Raw genomic sequence first — 15557 nt, forward strand, 5'->3', positions numbered from 1 at the left:
GCAGCCCTCATTGTTGTTTGGCTGGCCGGGGCTGGATTCGAACCTGCTAGCTCAAGTGTATGTGGCTGGCGCCTTAGCTGCTTGAGCCACAGGCGCCAAGCCAAGCCACAATAATCTTAAATCAAAACCAAAATGAGGGCAGTACCTGTGGTTCAGTGATTGGGGAACTGGCCCCATATACCCAGGGTGGCAGGTTCGAACCCAGCCCCGGCCAAACTGCAACAAAAAAATAGCTGGGCGTTGTGGCAGGCGCTCGTAGTCCCAGCTACTTGGGAGGCTGAGGCAAGAGAATCACCTAAGCCTAAGAGCTAGAGGTTGTTGTGAGTTGTGATGCCACGACACTCTCCCAAGGGAAACAAAGTAAGACTCTGTCTCTAAAAAAAAAACATACATCAAAATCATTGTTAAGTTTGTCTTTACACTGTCTTGTCCCCTATAGCACAGTCATTACAGCATCAGCTACGTGCACCAAGGTTGGCAGGTTCAAATTTGGTCCCTGGCCAGCTAAACAACAATGACAACTGCAACAAAAAAATAGCCAGGCATTGTGGGGCACCTGTAGTCCCAGCTACTTGGGAGTCTGAGGCTAGAGAATCGCTTAAGCCCAAGAGTTTGAGGTTGCTGAGGGCTGTGCCACAGCACTCTACCCGGGGTGACATAGTGAGACTCTGTCTCAAAAAAAAAAAGAAAGATGGTCTGTTCACGGCTCAGCACCTATGGCTCAAGCAGCGCCAGCCACATACACCTGAGCTGGCGGGTTCGAATCTAGCTGGGGCCTGCCAGACAACAATGATGGCTGCAACCAAAAAATAGCCGGGCGTTATGGCGGGCGCCTGTAGTCCCAGCTACTTTGGAGGCAGAGGCAGGAGAATCGCTTGAGCCCAGGAGTTGGAGGTTGCTGTGAGCTGTGATGCTACAGCACTCTACCCAGGGCGACAGCTTGAGGCTCTGTCTCAAAAAAAAAGATGGTCTGTTCACATCTCTTCAATTTGTTGGCTTTCTTCTCCAAAATTTGACTAGTGCAGCCATGTGGTTTTCTTTTGGATTGTGGCTCCATTGGAAAGGGACTCATACTCAGTCCTGGATACACTCAAAATTGAAGGCTCTTTCTCCATTTCCTAACTTGGATTCATGGTTTTAAGCAAAAAATGAATTTCAGGCCAGAGAAGCTACCTAAATTTCTGGAATTTATAGAAGACAGATTGTTTTTATCTAAAACTGACAGGGCAGCACCTGTGGCTCAGTGAGTAGGGCACCGGCCCCATATACCGAGGGTGGTGGTTCGAACTCGGCCCCAACCAAACTGCAACAACAACAACAAAAAATAACTGGGCGTTGTGGCGGGCGCCTGTAGTCCCAGCTACTCGGGAGGCTGAGACAATAGAATTGCCTAAGCCCAAGAGCTGGAGGTTGCTGTGAGCTGTGATGCCACAACACTCTACCAGAGGTGACAAAGTGAGACTCTGTCTCTGGAAAAAATAAAGTAAAATAAATAAAATGAAACTAACAGACATGTGAAATACCCTTCCCCCCACCCCAACTTGTTTTTTAAAAAATGAATAGCATACCAAAGGAATCAGAAGTTTCACTATGTGAATATTAGAACATGAATTTGTGTTTAAAAAATCAGAATTATGGGCGGTGCCTGTGGCTCAAAGGGGTAGAGCACCGGTCCCATATGCCGAAGGTGGCGGGTTCAAACCCAGCCCCGGCCAAAAAAAAAAAAAAAAAATCAGAATTATTACTGGGCTTTTCATTTAAACTAAAAATTAAAATAAGCAAGAATCTCTGTTAGCCCAGCATAGTGGCTCAGTCTCAAAAATAATAATAATTATAAATAAATGAAAATAAGGATCTCAAATAAGGATCTATAGCTGTTTAACCTCAGAGTTTAGAAAATGGAATGTTCTAGCCGGGCGTTGTGGCGGGCGCCTGTAGTCCCAGCTACTTGGGAGGCTGAGGCAAGAGAATCGCTTAAGCCCAGGAGTTGGAGGTTGTTGTGAGCTGTGTGAGACCACGGCACTCTACCGAGGGCCATAGAGGCTCTGTCTCTACAAAAAAAAAAAAAGAAAATGGAACGTTCTGATCTATAACTATGTAACCTGAGTTTAGAAAATGGAATGTTCTAATATGTAAATTTTTCATTACCTTTTAGTTTTTATGTTTATATATGTGTTTGTGCGTGTGTATAGATACATATACACATATGTATATGTATGTGTGTGTATATATATATATATAATTTTTTTTTTTTTTTTTGAGACAGTATCTCTGTTGCCCTGGGTAGAGTGCCATTTGGCCACAAGCAATTCTCTTGCCTAGCCTCCCAAGTAGCTGGTACTACAGGCACCTTCCAGAACACCCGGCTATTTTTTTGTTGCAGTTATCATTGTTGTTTGGTTGGCCAGGACCAGGTTCAAACCCACCAGCCTCGGTGCATGTGGCCAATGCTGTAACCACTGTGCTAAGAGCACTGAGCCTTTTCTTTCTTTCTTTCTTTTTTTGAGACAGAGTCTCAAGGTGTTGCCCTGGGTAGAGTATCATGGCGTCATAGCTCACAGCAACCTCAAACTCTTGGGCTCAAGAGATCCCGCTTGCCTCAGTTTTTCTATTTTTATTTATTTTATTTTTATTTGTTCATTTATTTAAACTGAGACAGAGTGTCACTTTATCACCTTCAGTAGAGTGCTGTGGCGTCATAGCTCACAGCAACCTCAAACTCATGGATTTAAGCGATTCTCTTGCCTCAGCCTCCCTAGCAGCTAGGACTATAGGCACCAGCCACAACGCCCAGCAATTTTTTCTTTTTGTTTCAAGCCCACCAGCCCCAGAGCATGTGGCTTGCGCCCTAACCACAGAGCTGTGGGCACCTAGCCAGTTTTTCTTTCTACTTTTAGTAGAGATGGGGTCTCACTTTTGCTCAGGCTGGTCTGGAACTTGTGAGCTCAAGCAATCCACCCACCTTGACCTCCCAGAGTGCTTAGGATTATAGGCGTGAGGCACCACACCCAGCCCTCTGTATAATTTTTAAGGATTCAAGAAACAAAATACATTTTTTTTTTTTTTTTGTAGAGACAGAGTTTCACTTTATGGCCCTTGGTAGAGTGCCATGGCATCATACAGCTCACAGCAACCTCCAACTCCTGGGCTTAAGCGATTCTCTTGCCTCAGCCTCCCAAGTAGCTGGGACTACAGGCACCCGCCACAATGCCCGGCTATTTTTTGGTTGCAGTTCAGCTGGGGCCGGGTTTGAACCCGCCACCCTCGGTATATGGGGCTGGAGCCTTACGGACTGAGCCACAGGCGCCGCCCGAAACAAAATACATTTTAACGATAAAAACCATGCTGAATATTATTTTTGATTCAAGGGACACATCAGAATTTTGTAGTATCTTGATGTTTGTGAGTCATCAGTATTGACCAGTAATATAAAATTATATATATTTTTAATCTTTCTGGTTATCTGGATTCAAGATAAAGTTTGCCTTGTAGATTTAAGTACTGAAAATTCCATAGTTAACATTGATTAACACAAAAGTCATAATGCATACTAATGCATCAGAAGCAGCTCTCCTTTCATAGCTTCACTTTTCCCATGGGAAATTTCTTCTTTTTTTTTTTTTGTAGAGACAGAGTCTCACTGTACCGCTTGGGTAGAGTGCCATGGCGTCACATGGCTCACAGCAACCTTTAACTCTTGGGCTTATGCGATTCTCTTGCCTCAGCCTCCCGAGCAGCTGGGACTACAGGCACCCACCACAACACCCGGCTATTTTTTTGTTGCAGTTTGGCCGGGGCTGGGTTTAAACCCGCCACCCTCGGCATGTGGGGCCGGCGCCCTACTCACTGAGCCACAGGCGCCACCCTTCCCATGGGAAATTTCTTTCATAACATTCCTAGCTTCTGTTTTTTGTTTTTTTTTTGTGGTTTTTGGCCGGGGCTGGGTTTGAACCTGCCACCTCCGGTATATGGGACCGGCACCCGACTCCTTGAGCCACAGGCGCCGCCCACATTGCTAGCTTCTATATTTATTCTAACAATGGCAATAATAAATTCAAAATTTTATATACCTCAATGGGATGTATTAGAAAATAAAAGGAGTATATTCAGAGTCCTAAGATTTGAAATTTAAAGTTGTTGAACTTTGGTTACCCTTTGTAATGTATATTTTTCTTTGTATAAGCCATCCAGTATTGTACTAGAAGAGGACCACAAAGTAGAAGAATCCAGTGCCATTAAAAACGACAAGGAAGCTTTTAGTGTAAGTTTGGACATTTTAGTTTTGAGTTCTGCAGGTGTATGTTTCCTGTGTTTTGTCATTGGGTAGCATTTAAAAGATAAAGTGACATGGGTCACTGCAAAAGTTTTGAGACAGACTATGTTATGGTCCATTATTTCACTTTTGAGAAATATAGTCAGCAGTGTCCTTTCTGATTCACCTGTTCAGTTTCAACTTGCTTGGCTTATCGGTGTTGCTGGGAGGGATTCATTTGTTTCCATTTGCATGGAATTTAGATATCTTGAGTTTTGTGTATCTCAAAACTTTTGTAATGACCAATATGTAATCATATGTCTTAAATTAATCACATCATTCTTTTTTATAAATAATGTAAACTTCAGCCTCTGAATGTTATAGATTGTTTTTAGCAATTATTGCATTGTTGGAGGACTTTGTTGCATCCTGACTAACCTCTTTGTTTACATTCAATAATTTGGATAAAGATCTAGAAAAAATGTTTGTTGAATATACAGATGACTGAAGCTGAAAGGAATAGATAGCTAATATAACATGGCAGATTTGAAATTAAAAATGTTGACAGACTCAAATGGTGGGTAAAAAAATACAAGAAACTTAAGAAGAATGGCCTACATTTAGTCTAACAGCCTTTTATTACCTCTGCATAATTCAGTAGTGTTAATACAGAGCAGTGGACAAGGCACAGTGACTCACACCTATAATCCTAATACTTTGGAGGATAAGGCAGGAGGATCACTTGAGTCTAGTTTAAGACCAGTCTAGGCAACATAGCAAGGTCCCATTTCTACACAAAATTTAAAAATTGGCTGAGTGTGGTAGCACATGCATCTGCAGTCCCAGCTACTTCGGAGGCTGACGAGGGAGGATTGTCCAGCCTGGAGTTCAAGGTTGCAGTGAGTTGTAATAGCACCATTACACTTCAGCCTGACAGAGAGAGATCTTGACTTTTAAACACACACACATAATGCAGTGATAATGGTTTTGTAGCGCACATATGTGTTTGTGTGTTTGTTTTTGGAGACAGAATCTCACTCTGTTGTCCAGTGTAGATAGAGTGCCATTGCATGATCATAGCTCACAGCAACCTCATACTCCTGGGCTCAAGCAATTCTCTTGCCTCAGTCTCCCAAGGAGCTGGGACTATAGGAGCCTGCCATAATGCCCAGCTAGTTTTTCTATTTTTAGTAGAAATGGTGTCTCACTCTTCCTCAGGCTAGTCTCAAACTCCTGAGCTCAAGCAGTCCACCTGCCTCAGCCTCCGGAGTGCTAGGATTACACGCCTGACCCACGACACCTGGCCCTTTTTTGTTTTTGAGACAGAGTCTCACTTCATAGCCCTCGGTAGAGTGTCGTGGCGTCAACAGCTCACAGCAACCTCAAACTCTTGGGCTTAAGCGAGTCTCTTGCCTCAGCCTCCCATGTAGCTGGGACTACAGGTACCCGCCACAACGCTGGCTATTTTTTTAGAGACAGGGTTTTGTTCTGGCTCAGGCTGGTCTCAAACTCATGAGCTCAGGAAATCCACCTGCCTCTGTCTCCCAAGTGTGGGGATTACAGGCGTGAGCCACAGCACCTGGCCTTTCTTTCTTTCTTTAAGACAAAATCTCACTCTGTTCTCTGGGCTAGAGTGCCATGGTGTCAGCCTAGCTCACAGCAACCTCAATCTTCAGGGTTCCAGTAGTCCTGCCTCAGCCACCCAAGTAGCTAGGCCTATAGGCATCTACCACAATGCCTGGCTAATTTTTCTTTTTTTTTTTTTTTGTAGAGACAGAGTCTCACTTTATGGCCCTAGGTAGAGTGCCGTGGCCTCACACAGCTCACAACAACCTCCAGCTCCTGGGTTTAAGCGATTCTCTTGCCTCAGCCTCCCGAGTAGCTGGGACTACAGGCGCCCACCACAATGCCTGGCTATTTTTTTTGGTTACAGTTCAACCGGGGCCGGGTTTGAACCCGCCACCCTGGGTATATGGGGCCGGCGCCTTACCGACTGAGCCACAGGCGCTGCCCAACCTGGCTAATTTTTCTATTTTTAGTAGAGATGGATTTCACTCCTGCTCAGGTTAGTCTCAAGCTCCTAAATTCAAGGGATTCTCCCACCTCAGCCTTTCAGAGTGCTAGGATTATGGGCATGAGCTACTGTACCTGGCTGCTTATTATTATTATTTTTAAAGATAATGTAATTCTGGATTCTATTAACGGAAGACTACTTTTCATATTTATAGTGTTATACTCCATTGATATGCTACAATTTTAAAGACATGGGACTGCTAGGATGATGAAGAGCCCATAACCATATTGAAAAGAAGTTTTAGGCCGGACATTGTGGCTCATGCCTGTAATCCTAGCACTCTGGGAGGCCAAGGCGGGTGGATTGCTTGAATTCAGGAGTTTGAGACTAGCTTGAGCTGGAGTGAGACCCTGTCTCTAAAAATAGCTGGGAGTTGTGGCTAGTTCTATAGCCCCAGCTACTTGAGAGAGGCTGAGGCAGGAGTACTGCTTGAGACCAAGAGTTTGGGGTTGCTGTGAGCTATAACACCATGGCATTCAAACCCAGGATGACTGAGACTCTGTCTCAAAAAAAAAAAAAAAGAATAAAATAGTTTTATAAGGGATATCACCTCTCTCTCTGCAAATATGATAAAAGTTGTCATTTGGAAAAGGTATCATTTTAAACCACCCTTTAAAGTGTCAAGTGGGGCCCAGGCGCAGTGGCTCACCATAATCCTAGCACTCTGGAAGGCCAAGGCAGATGGATTGCCTAGGCTCAGGAGTTTGAGACCAGCCTGAGCAAGATCTTGACTTTGTCTCTAAAAAAACAGCCAGGTGTTGTGGTAGGTCCTATAGTCCCAGCTACTTGGGAGGCTGAGGCAAGGGAATCACTTAGTCCAGGAGTTTGAGGTTGCTGTGAGCTATGACATAACAGCACTCTACCAGGCGGCGACAAAGTGAGACTCTGTCTCAAAAGAAAAAAAAAGACGCTTTAATTTTTTTTTTTTTTTTTTTTTTGGAGACAAGAGTCTCAAGCTGTCGCCCTGGGTAGAGTAATGTGGTGTCACAGCTCATAGCAACCTCAAACTCTTGGCTTTAAGCGATTCTCTTGCCTCAGCCTCCTAAGTAGCTGGGACTACAGGCGCTTGCCACAACGCCCGGCTATTTTTTGGTTATGGTTGTCATTGTTATTTGGCAGGCCTGGGCTGGATTCGAACCCACCAGCTCTGGTGTATGTGGCTGGTGCCCTAGCTGCTTGAACTACAGGCGCCAAGCCCAGAAGCGTTAAATTTTTAAGATAGCAGAACTTGTCAGGCACAGTGGCTCATGCCTATAATTCTAGCACTCTGGGAGAGCAAGGCAGGTGGCTCGCCTGAGCTCAGGGTTTTGAAACCAGCCTGAGTAAGAGTAAGACTCCATCTCTACTAAAAATAGAAAAACTAACTGGGCATTATGGCAGGGACCTGTAGTTCAAGATACTCAGGTGAGACTCAAAAGAAAAATAATGTGCCAAGCAGCAGAATTAAGACCAGTAATTGAACTGAGTACATGGAAGTGCATTTCTTTTGTTTTGTTTCGTTTTTTTTGTTGTTGTTTGTTTTTAACACGGGCGGAGTCCCACTTTGTTGCCCTCGGTAGAGTGCCATGGCATTACAGCCCACAGCAACCTCCAGCTCTTGGGCTTAGGCGATTCTCTTGCCTCAGCCTTCTGTGTAGCTGGGACTACAGGCACCTGCTACAATGCCCAGCTATTTTTTTGTTGTTGCAGTTTGGCCGGGGCTTGGTTCAAACCCGCCACCTTCCATATATGGGGCCAACGTCCTACTCACTGAGCCACGGCACCACCCACCATGGAGGTACATTTCACTTCAACTTTTACAAAGCCAAAATTTTTATCAGAGATGTTAAAGATAACGTATCTCATTAAAAAAGTGAATTATGGGCGGTACCTGTGGTTCAAAGGAGTAGGGTGCCAGCCCCATATACCAGAGGTGGTGGGTTCAAACTCAGCCTTGGCCAATGGCCAAAAGCTCCAAAAAAAAAAAAAAAACTGAATTACATTGGTGAGGCATGTTAGTGTGTGCCTATAGTCTCCACTACTCAGGAAGCTGGATGATTGCTTGAGCTCAGGAGTCTTAAGTTTATAGTGGCTATGGTCGTGTTGCTGCACTCCAGCCTGGGTGACAGAACAAGACCCTGTCTCTTTAAAAAAAAGAGACATTACTAGATTCAAATAAAGACCAAGGTGCTATCAGGGCAGTTTTTTCTTTCTTTCTTTCTTTTTTTTTTTGTGAGACAAAGTCTCACTTTGTCACACTTGGTAGAGTGTTGTATCATCATAGCTTACAGAAACCTCAAACTCAAACTCTGGGGCTCAAGCAATTCTTTTGCCTCAGCCTCTAAGTAATTGGGACTACAGGCGCCCAACACAATGCCCAGCTATTTTTAGAGATGGGGTCTTACTTTAGCATAGGCTAGCCTTGAACTTATGAGCTCAGGTGATCTGCCTGCCTCAGCCTCCCATATGAGGGCAGTTTAAAGAATGATTTCTGGGCTGGCGCATTGGCTCACATCCATAATCCTAACACTCTGGGATGCTAGGTTGAGAGGATCGCTTGAGGTCAGGAGTTCAAGACCAGCCTGAGCAAGAGTGAGGCCCTGTTTCTATAAAAAAATAGAAAGCTTAGCCAGATATGGTGGTGTATGCCTATAGTACCAGCTACCTGGGAGACTGAGGCAGATGGATCACTTGAGCCCAAGAGTTTGAGGTTGCTGTGACCTATGCTGATACCACTGTACTCTAGTCTGGGCAACAGAGAGACTCCGTCTCCAGAAAAAAAACAAAATGAATGATTTCTGTGTTTGAATTTAATAAGTTTACTTCCCTACTAAAATCAGAGGTTTTGGGATTTAAATAACATCTTTCTAGAAATTGGGAATTTTGTGTGTTTATTAATTTAGGCCTTTAACAAATACTAATAAATATTTCCTAAATGCTGTTCTGAGCCAGAGACCATTCTAGGTACCAGGGACACAGCACTGAAAACAGGGCAAAGTCCCAGCTCTCATTGAATTACATTCTAACAGGGGAAGGCAGTACTCTGAAGAAAAATAAAGCAGGAGGAGTTAAAATAACTGTGGGGAAGGTGGTTTGTGTAGTGACAGCCTGTTAGTAACAACCTATCTGAACCAAGACCCTGATGGATTAAGGGAGTAAGCTCACGCTGTGGTTTGAGTAAGAAATATTCCAGGCAGTAGGAATAGTAAGTGAAAAGGCCTGAGGCAGAAGCAAACACACATATATTGTATTGGTATGGAAGTTATAGGTTCATTATAGATTTACTCATGAAGGTACTATATATTCCCATTTTACAGATAAGGAGATAATTATTGAAAGCTAAGTAACTTGCCAAAGGGCTAGTAAGTAACAAAGCTAGGCTTGGAAATGAGATCTTCAGAATGCAGGATCTGAATCCATTTGTTTGTTGCCTTATAGGCCATAATGAGGACTTTGGATTTTATTTTGAGCAAGATGAGAAGCCATTGGAGGGTTTTAAGTAGAAATGTGACATATGATTGAATTGTTAGAACAGGGTTCTTTATGGAAAATGATCTGTGGCTGGTTACATGTGGAAGCTGGAAAGTACTATAGAGCTGATGAAATATGTTGATGAATTGGGTGTAGAAGACCATGTATGGTGGCTCATACGTGTAATCCTAGCACTCTGGGAGGCCAAGAAAATAGATTGCTTGATAGCCGGGCGTTGTGGCGGGCGCCTGTAGTCCCAGCTACTCGGGAGGCTGAGGCAAGAGAATTGCTTAAGCCCAGGAGTTGGAGGTTGCTGTGAGCTGTGTGAGGCCACGGCACTCTACCGAGGGCCATAAAGTGAGACTCTGTCTCTACAAAAAAAAAAAAAAGAAAATAGATTGCTTGAGCTCAGGAATTCAAGACCAGCCTGAGCAAGAGCAAGACCTTGAAAAACCAGCTGGACATTGTGGTGGGCACCTGTAGTCCCAGCTACTTAAGAGGCTAAGGCAAGAGGATGGCTTGAGCGAAAGAGTTTGAGGTTGCTGTGAGCTATGATGCCGTGGCACTCTACAAAAGGCAACAAAGTGAGACTCTCAAAAAAAAAAAAAAGAACTGGGTATAGAATATGAGAGCGAGAGAGTTGTCAGAATGTCTCAGGTTTTTGGCCTGAGCAACTGGAAAAAAAGTTGTTGTGTTTTCTGTGATGAGGAAGACTGCAGGAGGAGCAGCTTTGGAGGGGCTAGAAATCAGTACAGTTTTAAATGGTTGAGTTCGAGATGCCACTTACATGGCCAGAAAGAGCTGTCATGTTGGCACTTGCATATACATGATTGGTGTTTAGGAGGGGTCAGACTCTGACCTTTGGGAGTGTCAGCATGTATGTTATATTTCCTACTGTGGGTCTGGATGAATCACATAGGGAGTGAAAGTAGAGAAGAGGACCACAGATTGAGTCTTAGGGCATCCCAATAAATAGAAGATGGAGAGATAAAAAGACCAAGATTGGGACAGCAAGGAAGGGAGAAAACTAAAAGTATGGTTTCCTGACTGGCAAGGGAGGAAGGTATTTATAGGACGAAGGAAGAAACGCCTGTGTCACTTATTGCTGATGGGTTGAGTTAGGTACAGACTGAGAACTGTCCAGTGAGTTTGGCTGTGGGGCTCTCCATTGTCAAATAGCTTAGTGCAGTGATACAAATTGATAGGAACAGAGTGGCGCCTGTGGCTCAGTGAGTAGGGCACCGGTCCCATATACCAAGGGTGGCAGGTTCAAACCTGGCCCCGGGCCAAACTGCAGCAAAGGGATAGCTGGGCATTGTGGTGGACGTCTGTAGTTCCAGATACTTGGGCCTGAGCCCAAGACTTGGAGGTTGCTGTGAGCTGTGATGCCATGGCATTCCACTGAGGGTGACAAAGTGAGGCTCCTGTCTCAAAAGAAAAAGAAAGGCTGATAGGAAGGGGATAGCTGGGCAGTGTGGTGGACGTCTGTAGTTCCAGATACTTGGGCCTGAGCCCAAGATTTGGAGATTGCTGTGAGCTGTGATGCCATGGCATTCCACTGAGGGCGACAAAGTGAGGCTCCTGGGCGGCGCCTGTGGCTCAATGAGCAGGGCTCCGGCCCCATATACTGAGGGTGGCGGGTTCAAACCCAGCCCTGGCCAAACTGCAACAAAAAACATAGCCGGGTGTTATGGTGGGCGCCTGTAGTCCCAGCTACTCGGGAGGCTGAGGCAGGAGAATCGCCTAAGCCCAGGAGTTGGAGGTTGCTGTGAGCTGTGTGACGCCACGGCACTCTACCGAGGGCAATAAAGTGAAACTCTGTCTCTACAAAAAAAAAAACAACAAAGTGAGGCTCCTGTCTCAAAAGAAAAAGAAAGGCTGATAGGAACAGAAACATTGCTGGGAATATTGAAATATTCGAGAGAATGTTAGTGTCATTAAAAAATAAAAGTGAGGTCAGGTGTGGTGGCTTACACCTATAATTCTAGCACTCTGGGAGGCTGAGGTGGGTGGGTTACTCCTGCTCCAGCCTGAGCGAGAGTGAGACCCCCGTCTCTAAAAATAGCCAGTGTTATGACAGCTGCAGATAGTTCCAGCTACCTAGGAGGCTGAGGTACGATAGTTCCAGCTACCTAGGAAGCTGAGGTACGAGGATCACTTGAGCCCAGGTGTTTGAGGCGCTCTACTGAGGGTGAGAAAGTGAACGAGACTGTCTCAAAAATAAATAAATAAATGAAAGTAAGAAGTATGTTCTAGATTAAAAAAAACTAAAAAGATAAACATCTAAATGTAACATAGGAACCTTAAATAATGGCTGAAGTTTAAAAAAACTAAAAGACATTTGGAGGACAGTTGGGGGGGAAATGCTGAATATAGATTGGATATAGGTGGTACCAAGGAGTTATTAATTTTTTTTTTTTTTGTAGAGACAGAGTCTCACTGTACCGCCCTCAGGTAGAGTGCCGTGGCATCACATGGCTCACAGCAACCTCTAACTCTTGGGCTTACGCGATTCTCTCGCCTCAGCCTCCCGAGCAGCTGGGACTACAGGCGCGCGCCACAACACCCGGCTATTTTTCTGTTGCAGTTTGGCCGGGGCTGGGTCCGAACCTGCCACCCTCAGCATATGGGGCCGGCGCCCTACTCACTGAGCCACAGGCGCCGCCTGGAGTTATTAATTTTTTTAGGTGCAACAGTGATACTTTAGCTGGTAAGAAAATATTCTTAGAAGGCTCATACTTAGCCGGGCGTTGTGGCAGGCGCCTGTAGTCCCAGCTACTCGGGAGGCTGAGGCAAGAGAATCGCTTAAGCCCAGGAGTTGGAGGTTGCTGTGAGCTCTGCGAGGCCACGGCACTCCACCGAGGGCCATAAAGTGAGACTCTGTCTCTACAAAAAAAAAAAAAAAAAAGAAGGCTCATACTGAAATATGTAGAGTTGAAGTGTTATGACTTCTATAACTGACTTTCAAATGGCTCAGTAAAAAGTGTGTGGGGGGTGTGTGTAAAAAGAGATGCACATAAAAATGTCAATCTGTTAACAGTTGTTGAATCTAGGTGAAGGGTAAATGGGTATTTATTGTACCATTTTTTTTTTTTTTTTTCAATTCATCTGTATGGGATTTTTCCAAAAAAAAAAAAAAAAAAAATGGAGAGAAAAGAGTGAATGGGAGGAAAGGAAATGGAAATAGTAAATGTAGGGTCTCAGGGTCTTGCTGCAAAAAGAAGAAATGACAGAGCATTAGAGGGAAATTAGTCAAGGTTTTCATTTTTTTGTATGAATTCTGGACAGAGTGCAGCAGATAGTAATGATGCAATACAGAGGAAAAACTCTAGGAGAGAGACGGGAACTTAAAGATGTAGTTTTTACTTACACATCAAAATCTGGCTCCTTTAACAAGGGAGTAATTATTATTTCTAATAATTTCATCCAGAAATAAATTGTTAAGACAATTAATCACAGTCTTACATTATGTAATGTCTTTGATTTTCTGCTTAAATAGCAATATTTTTTGACTTGTTTTCTGCAGGTTGTAGGAAGTGTCCTGTATTTTACTAATTTTTGCCTTGATAAATTGGGGCAACCGCTACTAAATGAAAACCCTCAGCTTACGGAAGGATGGGAAATACCTAAGTATCCTACATAGTGAATGAAGATCTTTTACGCATCTTGCCACTAAGTTCACCTTTTAAAAAAATTCCAAATTTTGCAGACTATGATAACTATTCCTTAATAAAATTCACTAAAGGTACCAGCAAGTCTTCAGCCACATTGTTTCTCTAGAAGGGCAAGAAATACAAGTAAAGGCAAAAAGGTTTGTGTGGGGAGTTGTTTTATTCTTTTTTTTTAAACCAAAACCATAAACTCTTTTCGCTTGAAAAGTTAATATTCGTTGCTGCTAGTTTACTATAAAGTAAATTACAGATTCAGCTAGAATTTCAATATGTAGACATATAGTAAATGTTTAAATTGATCATCTGTTTCTTGGAATTCCCTGGTTCACAACTGATGAGCCTGGGTGGGTGGAAAGGTGTAATTGTTGCTGTCAATTCGATTTGTGACTTATAACCATAAGCCTTCTATCTTACTTACCTGAAATATGATAACTTGTTTGCCTCAATTCTTCTGTTATTAACCACTGAAAATACTCAAACTAGGTAACGTCTTAGTCAGGAACAGAATGGTTCTTGGTTAAAAGTCTCTGCACAGTGCTCTTTGTTTAAATTACTAAATACAGGGATGTGTGTGTATTTATTGCAGATGTAAGTGATGTGAGCTACTTGTTTCCTTGTCTCTGATACTCTTTGTTTTCATATAGAATTTTACTGATAGGCTTCTGTATTTTTATTTAAATGATCAAAATCTTTGTTTTTTGACCACATAGGCCAAAGCCTCACTGTTTCAATTGTGGTTCTGAAGAACATCAAATGAAAGATTGCCCGATGGTAAATTTTTCTCATATAAAAAAATGTCTTTGAACAAGAGCTTTTTTATGTTTCCAACACATTTATGCAATAGTGTGATATGAAGAAACTTCTTTTGTTGCTTTCCTGTAGTTCTTCATTGAAATCTTTTCATATTTGTGCTTACATTTTAAGACATTAAATGTTAAAAAACAATAATTTATTACAATATTGTTGATATTTGAGGTGAATGAAACATGAGTTAATTTTTAAACAGTTTATTCTAAAAAATGGATTTTATGTTATTATCCTGAGGTAGTTAAGAAATTAAAGTGACTGCCTCTCTTCCTTGCTTATTTTTCTAAAATATCCATCCACTTTTACACTTGTTCTCAATGCATTAAAACTAAAGTAATCTGCTTGGCTTAAAAAGAGTGAGTATTTTTATTTAATTTCTGAAATACTTGTAAGTTGCTTGAACCATTCTTTTCAAACATATTGTGATTTAGCCCCGGAATGCTGCTCGAATAAGTGAAAAGAGAAAAGAGTATATGGATGCCTGTGGTGAGGCAAATAGTCAAAATTTTCAACAGCGATACCATGCGGAAGAAGTAGAAGAAAGATTTGGAAGATTCAAGCCAGGAGTTATTAGGTACTGCTGTCATTTTGCCATTGAATGTCATTTTTATTTCTCCAGTATTTGGAACATTCTGTATATCTTCAGGGTAATTATCAGGATGTAAGTGTACTCTATCAAAGCCCTAGGTAATATACATCAATTCATTCAAAAACACTTATTGAAATCTTAACTCTGTATTTGTTAGGAACCAGGCTACATGCTATGTAATACAAGACAGAAATGTTTTAAAACACCAGGATATCATATGTTTTCATGCATGAAGAATTCAGTATTTTTTCTCCTCTTTTATGTTTACTTAGTGAGGAACTTCAAGATGCACTGGGTGTGACGGATAAGAGTCTCCCTCCTTTTATCTATCGAATGCGACAGTTAGGGTACCCACCAGGGTGGCTTAAAGAGGCTGAATTGGAGAATTCAGGTCTTGCACTCTATGATGGAAAAGGTAAAGTATGTTAAATTAGAGAAATCAGCTGAAGTGTTATCTTACTTCTTTTTAATTAAAAGAATCATAACATGGGGCGGCGCCTGTGGCTCAGTGAGTAGGGCGCCGGCCCCATATGCCGAGGGTGGCGGGTTCAAACCCAGCCCCGGCCAAACTGCAACAAAAAATAGCCGGGCGTTGTGGCGGGCGCCTGTAGTCCCAGCTGCTCGGGAGGCTGAGGCAAGAGAATCACGTAAGCCCAAGAGCTGGAGGTTGCTGTGAGCCGTGTGACGCCACGGCACTCTACCGAGGGTGGTACA

The 15557-nt window shown here is 43.1% G+C and overlaps 1 protein-coding gene across 4 annotated transcripts in view; it reads left to right on the forward strand.

Annotated features, from left to right (window-relative positions):
- Positions 1-15557, forward strand: part of ZCCHC8 (zinc finger CCHC-type containing 8) — a 49609-nt gene that overhangs the window by 13699 nt on the left and 20353 nt on the right. For 3 of the 4 annotated variants that reach the window (XM_053586834.1, XM_053586831.1, XM_053586832.1), the window contains 6 exons: positions 4184-4261; positions 13303-13406; positions 13522-13587; positions 14158-14218; positions 14686-14828; positions 15116-15258. In XM_053586834.1, coding sequence (XP_053442809.1) covers positions 4184-4261; positions 13303-13406; positions 13522-13587; positions 14158-14218; positions 14686-14828; positions 15116-15258 — 595 coding nt within the window. The remainder of the gene's footprint in view (positions 1-4183; positions 4262-13302; positions 13407-13521; positions 13588-14157; positions 14219-14685; positions 14829-15115; positions 15259-15557) is intronic. The other variant, XM_053586833.1, reaches the window with a different exon arrangement.

Source organism: Nycticebus coucang, chromosome 4 (assembly GCF_027406575.1).
Source record: "Nycticebus coucang isolate mNycCou1 chromosome 4, mNycCou1.pri, whole genome shotgun sequence".
Classification (NCBI taxonomy): Eukaryota; Metazoa; Chordata; class Mammalia; order Primates; family Lorisidae; genus Nycticebus; species Nycticebus coucang.